General features: G+C 36.3%; 3 protein-coding genes across 9 annotated transcripts in view; 2 read left to right on the forward strand and 1 right to left on the reverse strand.

The window, feature by feature from the left end:
• Window positions 1–5,806, forward strand: part of LOC144972846 (ADP-ribosylhydrolase ARH1-like) — a 33,482-nt gene extending 27,676 nt beyond the window's left edge. For all 6 annotated transcript variants that reach the window (XM_078914560.1, XM_078914561.1, XM_078914558.1 and 3 more), the window contains exon 12: window positions 1,414–5,806. In XM_078914560.1, coding sequence (XP_078770686.1) covers window positions 1,414–1,560 — 147 coding nt within the window. In that variant the 3' untranslated portion in view covers window positions 1,561–5,806. The remainder of the gene's footprint in view (window positions 1–1,413) is intronic.
• Window positions 5,807–9,047: 3,241 nt separating this feature from the next.
• LOC144973932 (uncharacterized) lies at window positions 9,048–13,298 on the reverse strand. Its single transcript, XM_078916821.1, has 2 exons — window positions 12,317–13,298; window positions 9,048–9,160 (listed from the first exon to the last, which is right to left on the reverse strand). The coding sequence occupies exons 1-2, from the start codon at window positions 13,296–13,298 to the stop codon at window positions 9,048–9,050; spliced, it is 1,095 nt and encodes a 364-aa protein (XP_078772947.1).
• Window positions 13,299–15,194: 1,896 nt separating this feature from the next.
• LOC144972847 (kinesin-like protein KIF19) overlaps window positions 15,195–16,896 on the forward strand; it is a 29,640-nt gene continuing 27,938 nt past the window's right edge. Inside the window, exons 1-2 of one of the 2 annotated variants that reach the window (XM_078914564.1) lie at window positions 15,195–15,364; window positions 16,331–16,410. In XM_078914564.1, the coding sequence (XP_078770690.1) occupies window positions 16,360–16,410 (51 nt within the window). In that variant the 5' untranslated portion in view covers window positions 15,195–15,364; window positions 16,331–16,359. The remainder of the gene's footprint in view (window positions 15,365–16,330; window positions 16,411–16,896) is intronic. The other variant, XM_078914565.1, reaches the window with a different exon arrangement.

Below are 16,896 nucleotides of genomic sequence, written 5' to 3' on the forward strand. Positions count from 1 at the left end.
TGGTTAGACATTGCAAACGGCCATTTTTTGTGCTATTGTACAGATAATTACCAATATGGCAAATTATATTCATATCTTTGATTATATTGATCATATTTAGGAAACGTATGATAATTTTAAAACATAAAAGAACTGAATTGGCCATGATTTTTGTTTGAAATTATGTGCATTTATATAGCATATTTCCACAGATTCACCATAATCAATACAATATAAAATAATGCATTCAAAAAAATACATTCATCCATAACGAGGTTGGGTTTGCAAACATGAATCACAAGAATGAATAAATACACATATTTAAAAAAATCATATTTACGAAATTTCATAAAGCAATATAGTAAATTAAAGTACATCTATTATAACAAATATTGTTCCTAATTATTTCAATGTTTTTACTTGGCTTAGTGTTGTTCCATTTATTTGGATTCACATGTTGGAATCTTTCCTTTCCTCGAGACGACTATGGTTTCAGTTTTACTTTTGTTCAGGCTAAGACCCATTTTTTTCGCTCTCCTCCACATTTAAATATTTAGGAACAATAATTGATGAAAATGGAAAAAGTACAGGTGAACTTAAAAGCAGATAGGAAAGGCAAAAAGCAGCTTTCCAAAACATGAAAAGAATATTTACCAGAAAAAACAACTTTGCCCAACCTCTAAAGATGAGACTGTTTCAATAGTACATAGAACCCTCATTAACATATACTTGTGAAACTTGAACCTTGACCTCAGAGATGATTAAAACACTTGAAGCAGTTGAAAAGTGGTTTCTGAGAAGAATGCTCTGTATTCCGTGGACAGATAAAAAGAGAAATGAGGACGTGCTGAAAGAGGCTGGGTGTGAAAGAAAAATAGTTGACACAATACATAAACGGCAGGCAAAAATTCCTAGGTCATGTGATGAGAAGAGAGGGACTGGAAAAACTGATTGTGACCAGAAAGTTAACAGGAAAGAGAGCCCCTGGAAGACATAGTGAAAATGATGGAGTCCCTGACAAACTGGCTGGGAAAGGAAAGAAACAGCAACACCATAAGAGCAAGGGGAAAAAAATCTGGAGTGGAGAGCCATGCCTGCCAACCTTACCAGGCACGGCACAAGATGATGATAAAACCAATATTAATACATAAAAATACATGATGTATTATGTTTATTCCCCTAGCAGGTGAATTAAATTTCAATTTTAAACTGTACAAGTCACTTGATAATTATCATTTTTGAACAGCTTTCTTACAATATTAATCACTGCTAATAACCAGTCATTGATCTGCAAGTTTGTCAAGTAAGTAATGTGCTTTAAACAAAGACGCAATGTAAGGTCCATGAGTTTTGCCATTATTGTCACGCTTTATTCAGTGATTATGATGGTTAACAATGCTATTTTCTAATTTTTTTCCATCTTATTGTTAACAGAAAGTTGAATACAGAGAAAGATTGGAAAAACTAGGAGCAAAGCTCTATGACCTAGCTTTTCCAAATGATGATGCTTCAGTACCTCAAAGAGACAACGTGGGAGATTATACAGCCCAAAGTGCCAATTCAAATGTTGAAACATCTTAAATGACCTTACAGTTAAGCAACCATCTTATTAAAAGACATCCACCGTTTTTACCACTTTAATAAACTTCTCTCTCTCTCCCTTTAATCTTTTAGCAAGCCAAATCATATTGAATTTCCTTAACAGTACAATGGCACAAATCTTATGCGGGGAACTCATTTCTTCTGCTTAAAAAATGGTTTCAATATCAATCAAATAACCACATAATATTTAACTTCTGGGTTTATTGGAATAAAAAAGGGCTTATATCAAAGACCAATGTTATGTCAAAAGGATAGTAATGAAATAAGATTCATTATCAGTTGTCTTTTTTTTCTTCTTTTTGCTATATACCTTATGTTCAGCATTTTCCAACAACACTGGTGTCCCGCAAGATTTTTATCACAGTTGGGTTTTATTCATAATATGCACAGTTGTATTCATAAGGAGGTCTGATTTTAACATTTTAACTCAGCTTGAAGCTTATATGTTTGAGAAATTACAAGACAATGCTGATTTATTGCAAAATTCTTTGCAACTTAACAAATAGAACCATCTACCTAATCCTTGTTGGGTGGACAGATGTGTCATAAAAACATGAATAAGTCTAATACTGGTCATTTTGCTAGAGAATTGTAACATCGCCTAACAGGCGTCGTGTCTCGTCCTACATGTTAAGTGTAGCTGTTGGCCAGGGACCCCTTGTAAAGCGCTTTGAACACATTTAGTGGAATTTGCACTATATGAAAGTTCAATTTTTAAGAAAGCTAAGTGCTCAATCAACTTCCTAAAAACGTCTCTGAAGAGTTTTCAGACAAGTGCTTTGTTCTCGTTGCCCCCCTTTTTTGGGTTTATATTTATATCCCATTTTATATTAGAAATCTATTAATAAATCTGCCTCATGGACAACCATTAAAACCTGTTTCATAATTTCATTTAGCTAAATTTAATTGTCTGATGTGATCTGTAACAAATGAAAATGTTGTTGCTTGAAGCTCAAAGAAATAAATAACAATACGAAATTAAATGGAAGCTTCAATTTATTAAACAAAGACAGACAGACAGATCATGTGGATATTTTGGGTTTCCCCTGTTATGAACAAAACATAATGAATGAAACACTAAGGACGAATCAGAGATTGAGAATGGCGTAGTTAAGGTGAATAAACAAAATAATGATGGGACAGGAAACAGGAAATATATTGCTCCTTTGTAAGGAAGCGCGAATTGAAATATATAAATAAATATTAATAAAAAGTGTGCAATTAATTTTTTTCATTTAAATCTTAAAGGGGAAAAACTGTGATGTGCAGTATAGAAAGTAAAATAAAATATATACTCTAGTTAGAATATGGATAAACTGGAATTGGAATGAAGTTTTACAAAATGTTAGGGATCGTTTTATTATTATTATCAATAGTGGTAACAACAGCAGCAGTAGTAGTTTTAGTAGTCGTAGTAGTAGTAGTAGTAGTAGTAGTAGTAGTAGTAGTAGTAGTAGTAGTAGTAGTAGGAGTAGTAGTAGTAGTAGTAGTAGTAGAAGTAGTAGTAGTAGTAATAGTAGTAGAAGTAATAGTAGCAGTAGTAGTAGCAATAGGAGCATTATATTTCCTGTCCCATCATTGTTTTGTTTATTCATCTTAACTACACCATTCTCACATCCCTCATTAGTCCAGTGTTTCATTCATTGTTTTTTGTTGAGAAAGGGGAAACCTGAAATGTCCACATCATCTATCTCCATTTAATGAATTGATTGAAGCTTCCATTTCATTTCATGCTGTGATGCAATATGTATAAATTTGATATTTACATGTACGCCCATATGATCCATTGTATAGATAAGGCAACTAGAGCTGATTTTTCCGGGGGGGGGGGGGGGGGGGGGTTGGTTCCATAGGAGGGATAGTACAAATGCCTTACAATTATGATGATGGTGGCTTTAAAAAATGCCATTAATGTACATGGAATATACAGTGCAACCTCGGGATAACAACACTCCTGAATAACGACTTGACCTCTGGTCCCGATTTTTTTTTTTGCTTTATGTTATTAGTAATAAATTTAAAAAACATAGCGACATAAATTTCAGTAAAAACCTCTGTTTAGCGACATTTTTTCTCTGTTTAGCGAAAAAAAATTTCAATAACAAATTTTTAAAATAAATTGAGCTTTTTATATAACACAATACCCACTAAAAGCTCAAAGAGCTTTAATAGTGTAGTTGATTATTTATTTATCACAACCAATGGGTTTTTCAAAAAGGGTCAAAATGTTTATAGTGCTTGGCCAAGTGAGGTTCTATTTGGCAATTTTTAATGTCGAAATTAACCGGAATCTCTGGCAGAAGCAGCTTCAAATGGTCTCACTGGTCTATCTAGGTGGCAAATTCGTTGCCACATTTGTGTTCAGTCGCAAATAGACCTGGTAGTCTCATCACAAAACAATGCACGACCAGAATCTGATGCTCTGTGCTTTTGGTTCTAGGCCACAGTGCATGTCACTATCGACAGTGTCATTACCGATTGCTGATGAATCAAGAATTGAGATGTGTTCCATTGTATTATTAAACTGGTAACAAGTCCGGATAAATTATAGAGGGAAAATGGCGTACGAGCACTATTTTATAATAAAAACATTGACAATGCATATCGGAGAGTGAAAGCTTAACAGATAAACCCTTTGTCAACAGAAATATACACATTCTAACATGGTTATGACGTGTGTTATCACAGGCACAATGTCCATGCATCGCATTGTTATTATTACGGGTCTCACCATCTTGAAAACCTGAATAACAACATAATTTTCGGTCATGGACACTGCCATTATCCAGGGGTTGATCTGTCCTCCGTTTTCAGTTTTGATTGCAGAATATTGATTCAACATTATTTTTTACATTTTAGATTTTCACCTGTTCATCTGTCAAAATTATCATGAGTAAAATATGTATTTAGTTGAATATTTTCTATTTTACATTAACTTTACTTTATGTTATCTATAATACTTATGATTATTGTTTTACACATTAAAAAAAATACAAATTACTTTTATTGAATTATATATACCTACTTATTCTGAGAATTCATTCAGTTAAAATATTTGAAACAAATGTTGTGTCCCAGAAAAATGTTCCTTTGACATGAAGGTGAGGAAAACATGTTGACCCACCTTCCCAAACCTATGTTGCAGAGAAGCAAATTCCACAATGTGAATTTAAAGTTATAATAATACTTTATTTCATCCTTTCAGAAATCCTTTGTAATAATTAGGAATACGAAAATACTGTTTAAGAAACTACATTCATTATAAATTTAAAACAAGTTTCTTATTGTGAATTAAATTTTCAGGATCTAATCTACACTGACATAATACCAGTTTGAGGCGGTGGATCACATATTGTTATGATTTACTTATAATTTTGAATGTATTTATTGCTCAAATCAATGAATTACACTGTATATATTTTTCTGTAACACAATGTCTGGGTGGGGTTCCTGACCTTCAATACTGGGCAGGGAGGTACTTACTGTGTCTTCTATCCCCCTATATCTATTTTCCAACTTGCTTTCTGTCTTTGTCTTGCAATGAGATTACTTGCTTTTGTCCTGGTCCTGGCCGGATGCCCTTGCTGAAAGGGAAACAGTCGAATGTATAGTTAGTTTTGGGAGATGATATTTTTTCCCTTGTAAATCATCTCTCTGTTATGCACTGTATTATGTTTTCTTTATATTATATACGATTTGTAAAACATTTGAGTGTATTCCTTTTAGTGGGGACCTGTGCTTGTGTCGGGGTGAGACTTTTAGGTGATCTCAAACTAAGTACCTTGATAGTGCTCTTGGAATCTATTTCCTATTTGAACCAATTCCCCTTAATCTTACCTTTTCTTGGGTGCTTTAATTGTAATTCTAGAACTTTCACTATCCCATTTACTTCCTTTTTACTGGCGCTGATATGACCTTAATGTGTTGCAAGCGCCGTAAAACCCTTAAAAACAAACAAAACAACACAATGTTGTTAGATTTGATAATAAATTTCTTCAGAAGGATGTATAATAAAAATTAGTGGTTTTATTTCTTATATAGATATATATTTCGTATAGATATATTTATTTATGAACTACTGATGCTTTCACACATTTATACATGATATTATTTAATTCTTTATAAAAGCATCTGTATTGATTTACATTATTATGCTGTAGTTTACACTTCGATTTTATAATACATTGATTCAAGTTATGATTAAACCTAATTATATTAGAAGGAATTTTGTTTTCCCTTGTGTATTATTGTAAAGTTTGATATGAGCCAGTATGAAAATGTTTGATGTTTTTCATACCATCAAAATAGTAGTCCATCAGAGACTTGAGGCCCGCATAGCTGGAGTTTATCTTGATTTCCATAGCGTCAATCACATAGAGTGCGAATTATTACACACCCCAGTGAAACATCTATAACTTCCCCCCCCCCCCCCCCCCCCCCCATCCACCACCACCACCACTCACAGCACACACACACACACACACACACACACACACACACACAAACATGCAAACATACACATACACACAATCGCACACACAGATGCATCCACGCCGAAGTAAACACCCTGAACACATCAAACAGTATTCAACTTCAGCTGGATAGGATTTCACTTCATTTTGCCCTAGATGGGTGTAACGACGTTGTATGCCAAGATAATAATAACAACAACAACAATAATAATAATAATAATAATAATAATAATAATAATAATAATAATAATAATAATAATAATAATAATAATAATAATAATAGTAATTATTCTTGATTATTATTATTCTTGATTATTATTATTATTATTATTATTATTATTATTATTATTATTATTATTATTATTATTATTATTATTATTATTATTATTATTATTGTTATCGTTTTTATTATTATAATAATAATAATAATAATAATAATAATAATAATAATAATAATAATAATAATAATAATAATAATGATAATAATAATAATAAAAATAATAATGATGATGATGATGATCATGATGAAAATAATAATAATAATAATAATAATAATAATAATAATAATAAAATAATAATAATAATAATAATAATAATAATAATAATAATAATAATAATAATAATAATTTGATGATGATGATATATAATCTATTTTAAGAAATTTTTTTAAAGCCCAAAAAAATTTTGTAATTTAAAAAACATCAAAAACAAACCAAAACAAACATTATCTACAAGAAGTATGGAATCAGCGGCATTATTTTAAGACTAAAAAGAGCAGTTCACGCTCTACCTAAAGTTTAAGCTCAAACTCAAACAATCCAGCTTTCTGGGTTTTTTGTTGTTGTTTGTTTTCGCATGTTTGTTGGTTTTTGTTTTCTTGTTTTGTTGGGGTTTTGAAAAAAAAAATGTTTTGTTTTATTTTTGCTATATCGGCTGTTTTTGTTGTTTATTTTTTTCGCCTTTTTGTTTGTTTTTGTTATGTTTTTTGGGGTTTGTTTTTTATTTGTGGGAATGGGTGGGGATCCTGACCTCCCATAGTGGGCAGTGGGGTACATACTGTGTCTTCTATCCCCTTATATCTGTTTTCCAACATGCTTTCTGTCTTTGTCTTGGAATGAGATTTCTTGGTTTTGTCCTGGCCCTGGCCGGAGTCCTAGCTGGGAGGGAAACAGTCAAATGCATAGTTATTGTTTTGGGAGATGATATTTTTTCCTTGTAAATTATCTCTCTGTTATGTATTATTATATTTGTTATTTTGAATTTATAATGTAGCATTTGAGTGTATTCCTCTTTGTTAGATTTTGTGCTTGTGTCTGGATGAGACTTATAGGTAATTTCAAACTAAGTACATTGGTGGTATGCTCTTGGAATCTACATATGATCCCTATTTGGTCCCATTTCCCCTATGTCTTACTATTTCTTGGGTGCTTTAATTGTAATTCTAGAACTTTTTACTATCCAATTTTCTTCCTTTTTACTGGCGCTGATATAACCTAAATGTGTTGCAAGCGCCGTAAAACCCTTAAAAAACAAACAAACAAATTATTTGTGGGAAGGGGGGGGGGGGGCGGCGGAGGATGTATTTATTTATTTTTTGGTCAAACAATATGCAAAAGTTAAGTACATGTGGAATAGTATCATTGAGGCATTTTTACAAATATCCACTATGCCTTTTCTTTTATTTGTGGAGGCGACACATCATATCCATATCTATTCTTTTTTTTTTTTTTTTTTTAATAGGGTTGGGGATCAACATTCCGTACTGCCATCATCGAGCACATAATTACTGCTGGGTGGGGTCTTTGACCTTTCACAGTGGGCAAGAGGTTAAGCTATGTCTTCTATCCCCCTATATCTGTTTTTCGAGTTGCTTTCTGTCTTTGTCTTAGTTTTGTCCTTGCCCTGGCCGGAGCCCTTGACTGGGATGGAAACAGTTTATAGTTTTAGGAGATGATATTTTTTCTTTCCTTGCATTGTAAATCATCTCTCTGCTGTGTACTGTTGCATGTTTGTTTTGTTTTGATTATATATTGGTTTCTTAACATTTGCATTTATATCTCTTAGTGGGGACATGTGTTTGCGTCTGGATGAGACTTTCAGGTGATATCAAACTAAGTATTCTGATGGTCTGCTCTTGGAATCTACATCCGTACCCTATTTGAACCCTTCTCCTTTGTCTTTCTTTCTCTCTTGTTCTACATTTTCTTACTTTTTACTGGCTCTGAAATGACCTTAATGTGTCGCAAGCGCCATAAAAAAATAAATAATAAAAAACAAACAGAATTAGATACTGGCAAATCTAAAAATTATAAAACCATTTTTTGCAGGTTTGTATACAATTAATTTGCAAACCTTTCTTAAATGAAGTTAATTAACTGTTGCCTGTTGATTCCAATTATTATTTAGAATGTCTGCTATGGAGTAATCATGAGTCCAAAATTCGACCCTAGCCTTCGGATTTGCAAAGATGATTTCTAAAAAAATTCGTCTCGATCACAGTACATATGCAAATGTGCACGTCGGTCTCGATGTGTGTTAATTTCACACAGTACAATAAGTAGTATAATTATTAGAATAAATGAGTGCATGATCGTAATAGCCTTTATTTCTCCGAAAACAGTGTGCTTTCTCATTTTGACTACATCAATCACCAATGTCACTAACACACAAAGAGTTACTCCCTTCTTTACTGAAAAAAACCCAAAGAAAACAAACATTATCTAAGCTTTGAACTATAATAAGTAGGATGATTTTAACATTCAAAATTATATCTACAATTTTAAAAATAAAAATCTTTATCGAAATTTGTCTTAATTGTCAATTTGATTAAAATTCTTTAAATTATTTACAAATTTTAAATTTACATGTTAAATCTAAAACTACAAAATCTTCTGACATTGTCTTCATAGAATAAATGTCTTATCATAAGAATAGATGAAGTAGAAGATATTGTGTAGGCCTAATCTTAAGTGAAATCACACAAACAGTGTGTCCTCATCCTTTCACTCGTGAGAGCACGTAGAACCGGTGTCTACGTTCGCTGGGGCAAACTGACACAGTCACCGGTCTGCTCATTTGGCGAGGAGGAGGAAGATGCAGAGCATATACTGTAGCAATACAGAAAATAATAAGAATAAAATTATTTTTTTTTAAATCACTGCCGCAAATATTTTTTTTAAAATTCTCTATTGTCTTCTGGCACTTTCCTACTCACTTCATCTCTTGTTGTTATCAACATAAGTGCCTGCTCCACTCACTTTTCTGAATTAAAAATTCAACCCATAGAGAAGAGATATGGCCCTCTGCAACTTCTTTACATAAAAAACTGTTCAGCCCACTAGAAGAACTCAAAAAGATGAGTAAATACCTTCATCTTCAAAACGGACTCCAGATATACAGGCATACGAAAAGAAGACGCTGGGGAATTATGATCAGTCATTTGAATTTGACTTTGGGAATCGCTATCCAGCCGCCATATTGCCAATTCATTTGTACGCATCTAGCTACCAACTTTATTACCAGACCGATTTTGGTCGTTGATCTTTCAAAAGATTCGTCTCAATCTAGGTACTATGTATAGATGACTGTCTGTTCATAAAAGCCTGTATTTCTCCGCAAATATTGCGTGTTTTCCTCTAGCTTAAAAAGACAAAAACAGACCAAAAAGTCAATTCATAAAAGTTCTTGCTGTATTAAAGCTAATAACTAGAGGTGCCTAAATGAGTCAATAAAATGGAGATTAAGATAAAGGGAGTAAATCGGACTCATGAAGGAACAACACAAAACAAACGACGTTTCGGCCTTAGAAAGTCAAAAAGAGAATATATAACAATAAGTATTATTAATATTAAATGAATAGATAATATATGTGACCCCTCGTCTCAAAACGGTATTAAGTCGGGATGATTAAGATGCTGAAAATGTCGAAAGTTGAGTTTGTTTGCTTTATTGAGGAAAAGGAATATAATATTTTACTGTGCTAAATACCAACGTTTTATATTTTTGACCAGTTTAATTATAATTTGACTTTTTAGCGTGTGGTTCATCCCGACATAATACCGTTTTGAGACAAGAGGTCAAATATAAGTAATAATAATAATAATAATAATAATAATAATAATAATAATACATTATAACAATAATAATAATAATAATTATAAAATATAATATAATAATGATAATAATAATATATATATAATAATCATGATAATAATGATATAATATAATAATAATAATAATAATAATAATAATGATAATATTAGTGATGATAATAATAATAAAAATGTAGGTAGGCATCCTTCCGTCTCGAGAGACGATGGTTTGCGCCCTGTATGGCTTTAGTCTCATCAGTCTTGTTGAGAGCAACGACGGGTGTGACTCAGCAGACCAATCCTTGCATGGCAGTAACTACCGCAGTTGTTGCACACATAGTTTGACTGTGCGTTTGGTATTTGGATCTGCTGCCTCTCTTTCCTCCTTGCTCTCCTCTCCTTAAACTTCGTCTTTCTCCTCTCCTCACCTCTCTCACTCCCTCCATCACCGCATATCTCCAGCCGCTGCGGTCGTCAGCAAGCGACTCCCAGGTGTTTGAGTCGATGCCTGTCAATTTCATGTCTCGTTTGCAGACATCATAGAAGCGCAGAGCTGGACGGCCAGTTGGTCGCCGTCCAGAAGCTAGTTCACCGTACATGATGTCTTTGGGTATGCGTCCATTGTCCATCCTGTGACCAAGCCATCGCAAACGTCGCTGGCAGAGCATGAGATGCATACTGAGGGAGTTAGCTCTTTCTAGCACTGCATTGTTCGTGAGTCTGCCCTTGCCACTGATGCCGAGAATTCATCGTAGACAGCGAATGTGGAAGTTTTCCAGGCGGTTCTCCTGTCTGGCATATGTTGTCCAGGATTCACTGCCATACAGTAGGCTACTGAGTACACATGCCTGGTATACTCTGAGATTGGTGTTCAAAGTGAGTTGGTTGTTGGTCCACACTCTCTTGCTCAGTTGTGCCATGACAGCGGCAGCTTTGGCGATGCGCTTGTCTAATTCTGACATCAAGTGAGAGGTTGCTGGTGATGGTTGTGCCCAGGTATGTGAAGTGATCAGTGACTTCTAGCTCCTCGTTGTCAATGTAAATTGCTGGTATAGAGGGGACATCCTGACACATTACATTTGTTTTCTTGATGCTGATCGTCAGCCCGAATTCCCTGCATGCGTGGGAAAACCTGTCCATCAGCCGCTGAAGGTCTTCCTCGGTATGCGCGCATTGAGCTGCATCATCTGCAAATAGCATTTCCCTTATGAGGACTGTGCGGACCTTGGTCTTTGCTCTCAGCCGTGCCAGATTGAACAGCTTCCCATCACTTCTGGTGTGTAAGTGGACTCCTTCTGGGGACTCTTTGAACGCGAACTTCAGCAGTAATGAGAAAAATATACCAAACAAAGTCGGTGCGAGGACACAGCCTTGTTTCACGCCGCTGCGCATGGGGAAGGGTTCAGAGGCTCCACCGTCGTAGCTAATGGTGCCCTTCATGTCGTCGTGGAAGGAGGCAATGATGCTAAGCTGCTGAGGAGGACAGCCAATCTTCTTTAGCAGCTGGAAAAGCCCTTCCTGCTAACAAGGTCAAATGCCTTTGTCAGGTCAATAAATGCAATGTAGAGGGGCATCTGCTGTTCTCTGCATTTCTCCTGAAGTTGACGTACTGAGAAGATCATGTCCACTGTCGACCTCTTGGCTCTGAAGCCACACTGCGACTCTGGGTAGATACGTTCGGCGAGGACTTGCAGTCGAGCGAGGACAACGCGCGCAAAGACTTTACCCACAATGCTCAGTAGAGAGATTCCCCTATAGTTATTACAGTCGCTACGGTCTCCCTTGTTTTTGTAGAGGGTGATAATCTTGGCATCACGCATATCCTGGGGTACTTGCCTTCTCTCCAGCAAAGACACAGGAGTTTATGTAGTGGTTCCAAGAGGGCTGGCTTTCCACATTTGATGATTTCGGGTGGAATGCTGTCGTCACCGGGTGCTCTGCCACAGGCCAGAGCATCGATTGCTTTGCTGAGCTCCTCCATAATTGGTTCTGCGTCTAGTTCTTCCAGTACTGGCAGTTCTTCAATTGTGTCTAACGCTTTTTGGGTGACAGTGTTTTCTCTGGCGTAGAGTTCCAAGTAGTGCTCTACCCATCTACCCATCTGCTTGTCCTTGTCAGTGATGGCTTCCCCTGTCTTGGATTTAATAGGTGCAGTTTTCTTTGTAGATTTGCCTGTCGCCTGTTTGATGCCCTCATACATGGCCCTTATGTTGCCACTTTCAGACGCTTGCTGGATGTTGTCCGACAACTGAAGCCAGTAGTAATTGGCGCAACGTCGTGCTGTTTGCTGTGCTTTGCTGCGTGCAGCTCGCAGCGCCTGCAGGTTCCTCTGACTCGGTTTATGTTTATAGCTGACAAGTGCGCTGCGCTTGGCATCAATGACTGGCTCCATCTCAGTAATTCTGGCTTCAAACCAATCATTGCTCTTGCGCTCCTTTTTGCCGTATGTCAGAACTGCAGTGCTGTAAATGGCGTTTCTAAGAGAGTTCCAGCTGTCCTGTGCGTTTTGTTCTGCTTCTCTATGAGCTGTGTTGAGAATCTTCTCAAGTTGCTCGTTGAACTCTATATTCTTTTCCCGGTAAGCTGTCTTGCTGATGTTGATCCTGGGCTGGCCCTTTGTCTTTGAGTGATGAAGTTTCTTTGGTGTCAGTTTCACCCTTGTGGCAACCAACGAGTGATCAGTGTCGCAATCAGCGCTTTGATAGGACCTGGTGTTACAAACATTGTTAAGAGAATCGCGCTTAGTGATGATCATGTCCAGCTGATGCCAGTGTTTTGACCTTGGATGTCTCCATGACACCTTGTGACATGCCTTGTTCTGAAAATAGGTGTTCGTCACGCATAGTTTGCGATAGCAGCAGAGTTCAAGAAGCCTCTGACCATTTTCATTCATCTTTCCTATGCCGTGGTGCCCCAAAACGGTTGGCCATGATTCTTTGTCAGCACCAACTCGCGCGTTGAAGTCGCCAAGAAGGTAGATGTGCTCCACTTCTGGGATATTGTTGACAATGGCGTCTAATGACTCATAGAATTGGTCCTTTACTTCAACCGAAGCTTGCAGTGTTGGGGCGTAGACAAGGTTCACCGAGCCCTGCATGGATGACAGGCGCAGCTTTAAAATTCTCTCTGTGACGTCTGTTGGCGGTTCGATCATAGGAAGCAATGTATGGCGTACTGCAAATCCAACACCGTGCTCCCTCACGTCTTCTGTGCCTTTTCCTTGCCAGAAGAATGTAAAGTGTTTCTACTTCAGGGATCCCCTCTCTGGGAGTCGCGTTTCCTGCAAGGCTGCTATGTCGATGTTCAATCTGTTAAGTTCACGATCAATTACTGCTGTTTTTCGAGCATCGTCCATGGCCTGAAGGTCATCTGTCAGTCCTGAGCGCATAGTTCTTACATTCCAGCTTGCTAATCGAAGAGCTGGGGACTTCGTTTTCTTTTTCATTTGCTTGCCTGGTACACAGTTTAACGATCCACTTGTCAAGCTTGCAAGCTCTAAGCTCCAGGCACCCTCTGAAGCAGGCAGATCGTGGCGGGTCAACACCTTTCTGGCTGGGGGCTGCCCAGCTTGGGGCGGGCGGTAGCTGACCAGTAGGATTACGATGATCCCTCCCACCGTCGAAGACAACCCGTAGCGTCCAACTCTACGCCAATCGAGCAAGGACTTATCACTCGTAGACTGCTGTCTTCCGTGTTGTTACTCTTCACCGGTGAAGGTGAGACTGGAGTGTCCTCTCCAGGGCGCGGCCTGGGCAGAGTATGTGGAGATCCTGGGCTGCCCAGTAACCAGAACCTCCCTCTCTTCCTCCCTGGTGTGGTCCAAAGGATCGCACAGCGATACGTTTGGCATCAGTTTGGATGCAGATTTCTGTCAGGTTTACTCCTTAGCCTTTCCTCCTCCCGAAGGTATCCACAAGGCAGTGGAGCCATACATCGATGGCTAGGGAGAGTATGAGTTATAGGGGTAGATTAAGAAAAGTAAGGACATAAGGAAGACACCACACTACAGAATGAGTGTGAGGTGGGTGAGTGAGGAGCAGAGCGTGTACCACTCACCGGTGGGTTCTGACTCCTGCACCTTAAGAGGAAGGGGTCCCACCTACTCCCTAACCCGGTTATACCGCCGGGGACTCGTTCGCGCCCATAACAAACTCAGTAGAAACAGGGAACACCACGGGAAGGTGCTGTTATGGACACAATAATGCATGAGAGGCCATATGCAATAATCTCTGTCAAAGACAGGATTACGCGGCGATCAATGCACCTGGAAATGAGAGGTGTTGGGTTCGAAATGCACATCAATTTCCTTTCAGCAAGCGGGACGTCCGGCCCAGACCTTGCAGCTCCCAATCGTAATACCATCAATAATAATAATAATAATAATAATAATAATAATAATAATAATAATAATAATAATAATAATAATAATAATAATATAAATAATAATAATAATAATAATAAATAATAATATATATAATAATAATAATAATAATAATAATAATAATAATAATAGATAATATATTAATAAAATGAAAATATAATTTAAAATAGATAAGTTGTTACAAAAATAAACATTTATTGTAACAGAATAACGAATGTTAAAAAATATATATATGGAATTAGGAGAATGATTAATTTTTGAACTATACGAGAAAGATCCCCTTAAAGAAATATATATATAATATATAAATATAAAGGTGAAACGCTGCAACAATGAGAGATAAAGTGATAAAGGGAGAGGGTGCGCGCGCGCGCACACACACACACACACACACACACACACGCACACACACATTTACAAATTTTCAACTATATTATTATTATGACAATCTAATATAACTATATATGTATTTTATGTTTACTTGAAAAAGGCCAAATGCCGAAACGTTTGTTTTGTGTTGTTCGTTCATGAGTCAGATTTACTCCCTTTATCTTTATCTCCATTCTTGCTGTTCGGAATTCGGAACAATTAATGGGAAATAAGCGTTCTCTTTTGTTTTATTAATGTTTTTTTTTTTTGGTTGCCTCCCGTGGCCACCCCTTTACCCATAATGCATAGCGAATCGCTTGGAGACAAACTATGCCATAATGGCGGACGTTGTTATTCTAATGCAACGATCTTTCATTTACTGAGACCTACGATGACCTGAAAATGGGTTGAGAATTAGCGTCAATAAATTTATGTGATAAAAATGTAACGAATATAAATTATACACTCAGGTTCGTGTGACCTAACCGTTTTTGATCGCCTTATAACGTTTTTTCCCAGAGATTGTTTTCGTTGATGAATTGACATGAGATGTGAGAAGTTGGGCTTGCATGGGCACTCCCTTTGCTTCTACACTACCATATCATGCTCATTTTATAATTTACTCAATTGGCTAGATTCACCAAGTTAACAATATGTAAAATTAAATTCCACATATATCCATTAGTCTGATGCTAAATTTATATAATTGATTTTAAAATTAAAACCCTCTATTACTGGTACTGGTAACTCTATAAGTTCTCCGTAGTCTCATCATATTTTATTATAGCTTTGTCTTTGTCCTCGGAGTAAATGCCATGTGTGCGCAGAACAGAGGAACATGATGTTTCTTTTGCTACTCTGTCTAGAACCTACATTTTTATTATTGCCGATTTTTCGTTTTGGCAACGAAAAAAAAACAAACTAAAAAATGCGATGCATCACACACCTTTCCACAGGGCTATATTGGCACAAAATATCAAACTTGATTAAGACAGTGAGCGTAAGTTTTAAAAAAACCTGATAATTTTGATTCGAACAAAATAGATTAATGAAATGAAATTGGTATTACCAAATAAGAAAATTTGTAGAAGAAGAATGTAGGTTTTAATTAGAGAGGGAGAGAGAGAGAGAGAGAGAGAGAGAGAGAGAGAGAGAGAGAGAGAGAGAGCATAATATTCGTTTAGATCATGTTATATTTAAGTATTAAGTCGTATGTACCATTGTGTTTTCTTCTTCTATTTTTTAAAAAAGATATGGTATAGATTATGTCACTCCAATAAGTTTCATACTCTATTCTCTACCCTATTCATGGCAAAAGTTGTTTAAGACCTGTAATAGACTAGATTTAATCATCTGAAGAGTTAAACTTTTAATTAACAATATAAAGTTGATATATATAGAAGATTAAACAGTAATTGTTTCTCTATCATTTCCAGATGTGAATCAGTACAATTAAAGATCAACAATGGCTGAACTAAAGAGCCAGTCTAAAGGCGGTGGGGAGCAGAACTTAACAGTAAGAACTGATTTAACGCCACCACTGTGACCTCCTAAATAAGATATCTGACACTTTTATTAAACATCAAATTATGATTTTTTATAGTATCCATTATTTATTAATGTACCCTCAGATTACATGCAGGTTATGCTTTCAAATGTTTGATTTTGACAGCAAAATTATTGAATTTTACAATTATGAAAGCGGAGGAAAAGGAGATTCATCTCAAACGTCTGTCCTCCAATCCAATCAATACTGCCACATCAGTGACCTTTGTGTCAGATTATCGTTCAATTAAAAAAGAATCCTCTTTGGTTCTGCATCAATCCAGCATAATTTTATTAACTGTACTTTAAATGTCTCTTGTGATTGAAATGTTTCTTAACTGGATTATACATTTTTCACAAGTGTCAGATATTCTCAACTTGTCAGGGAGGGATTCCCATAGCCTAATGGCATTTGGGGAAAAAAGGGAGTGAGTATGATATTACTCTGAAGTACGGC

The sequence above is a fragment of the Berghia stephanieae genome, chromosome 5 (genome assembly GCF_034508935.2).
Source record: "Berghia stephanieae isolate SIO BIC M18660-M18661 chromosome 5, UCSD_Bste_1.3, whole genome shotgun sequence".
NCBI classification, from domain to species: Eukaryota; Metazoa; Mollusca; class Gastropoda; order Nudibranchia; family Aeolidiidae; genus Berghia; species Berghia stephanieae.

Coding starts and splice junctions, on each gene's coding strand:
- LOC144973932 (XM_078916821.1), bottom strand. CDS start 13,298: ATGATCGAACCGCCAACAGACGTCACAGAGAGAATTTTAAAGCTGCGC. Junction 9,161..12,316: donor GGGCATCAAACAGGCGACAG/GCAAATCTACAA, acceptor GTATTGCTACAG/TATATGCTCTGCATCTTCCT.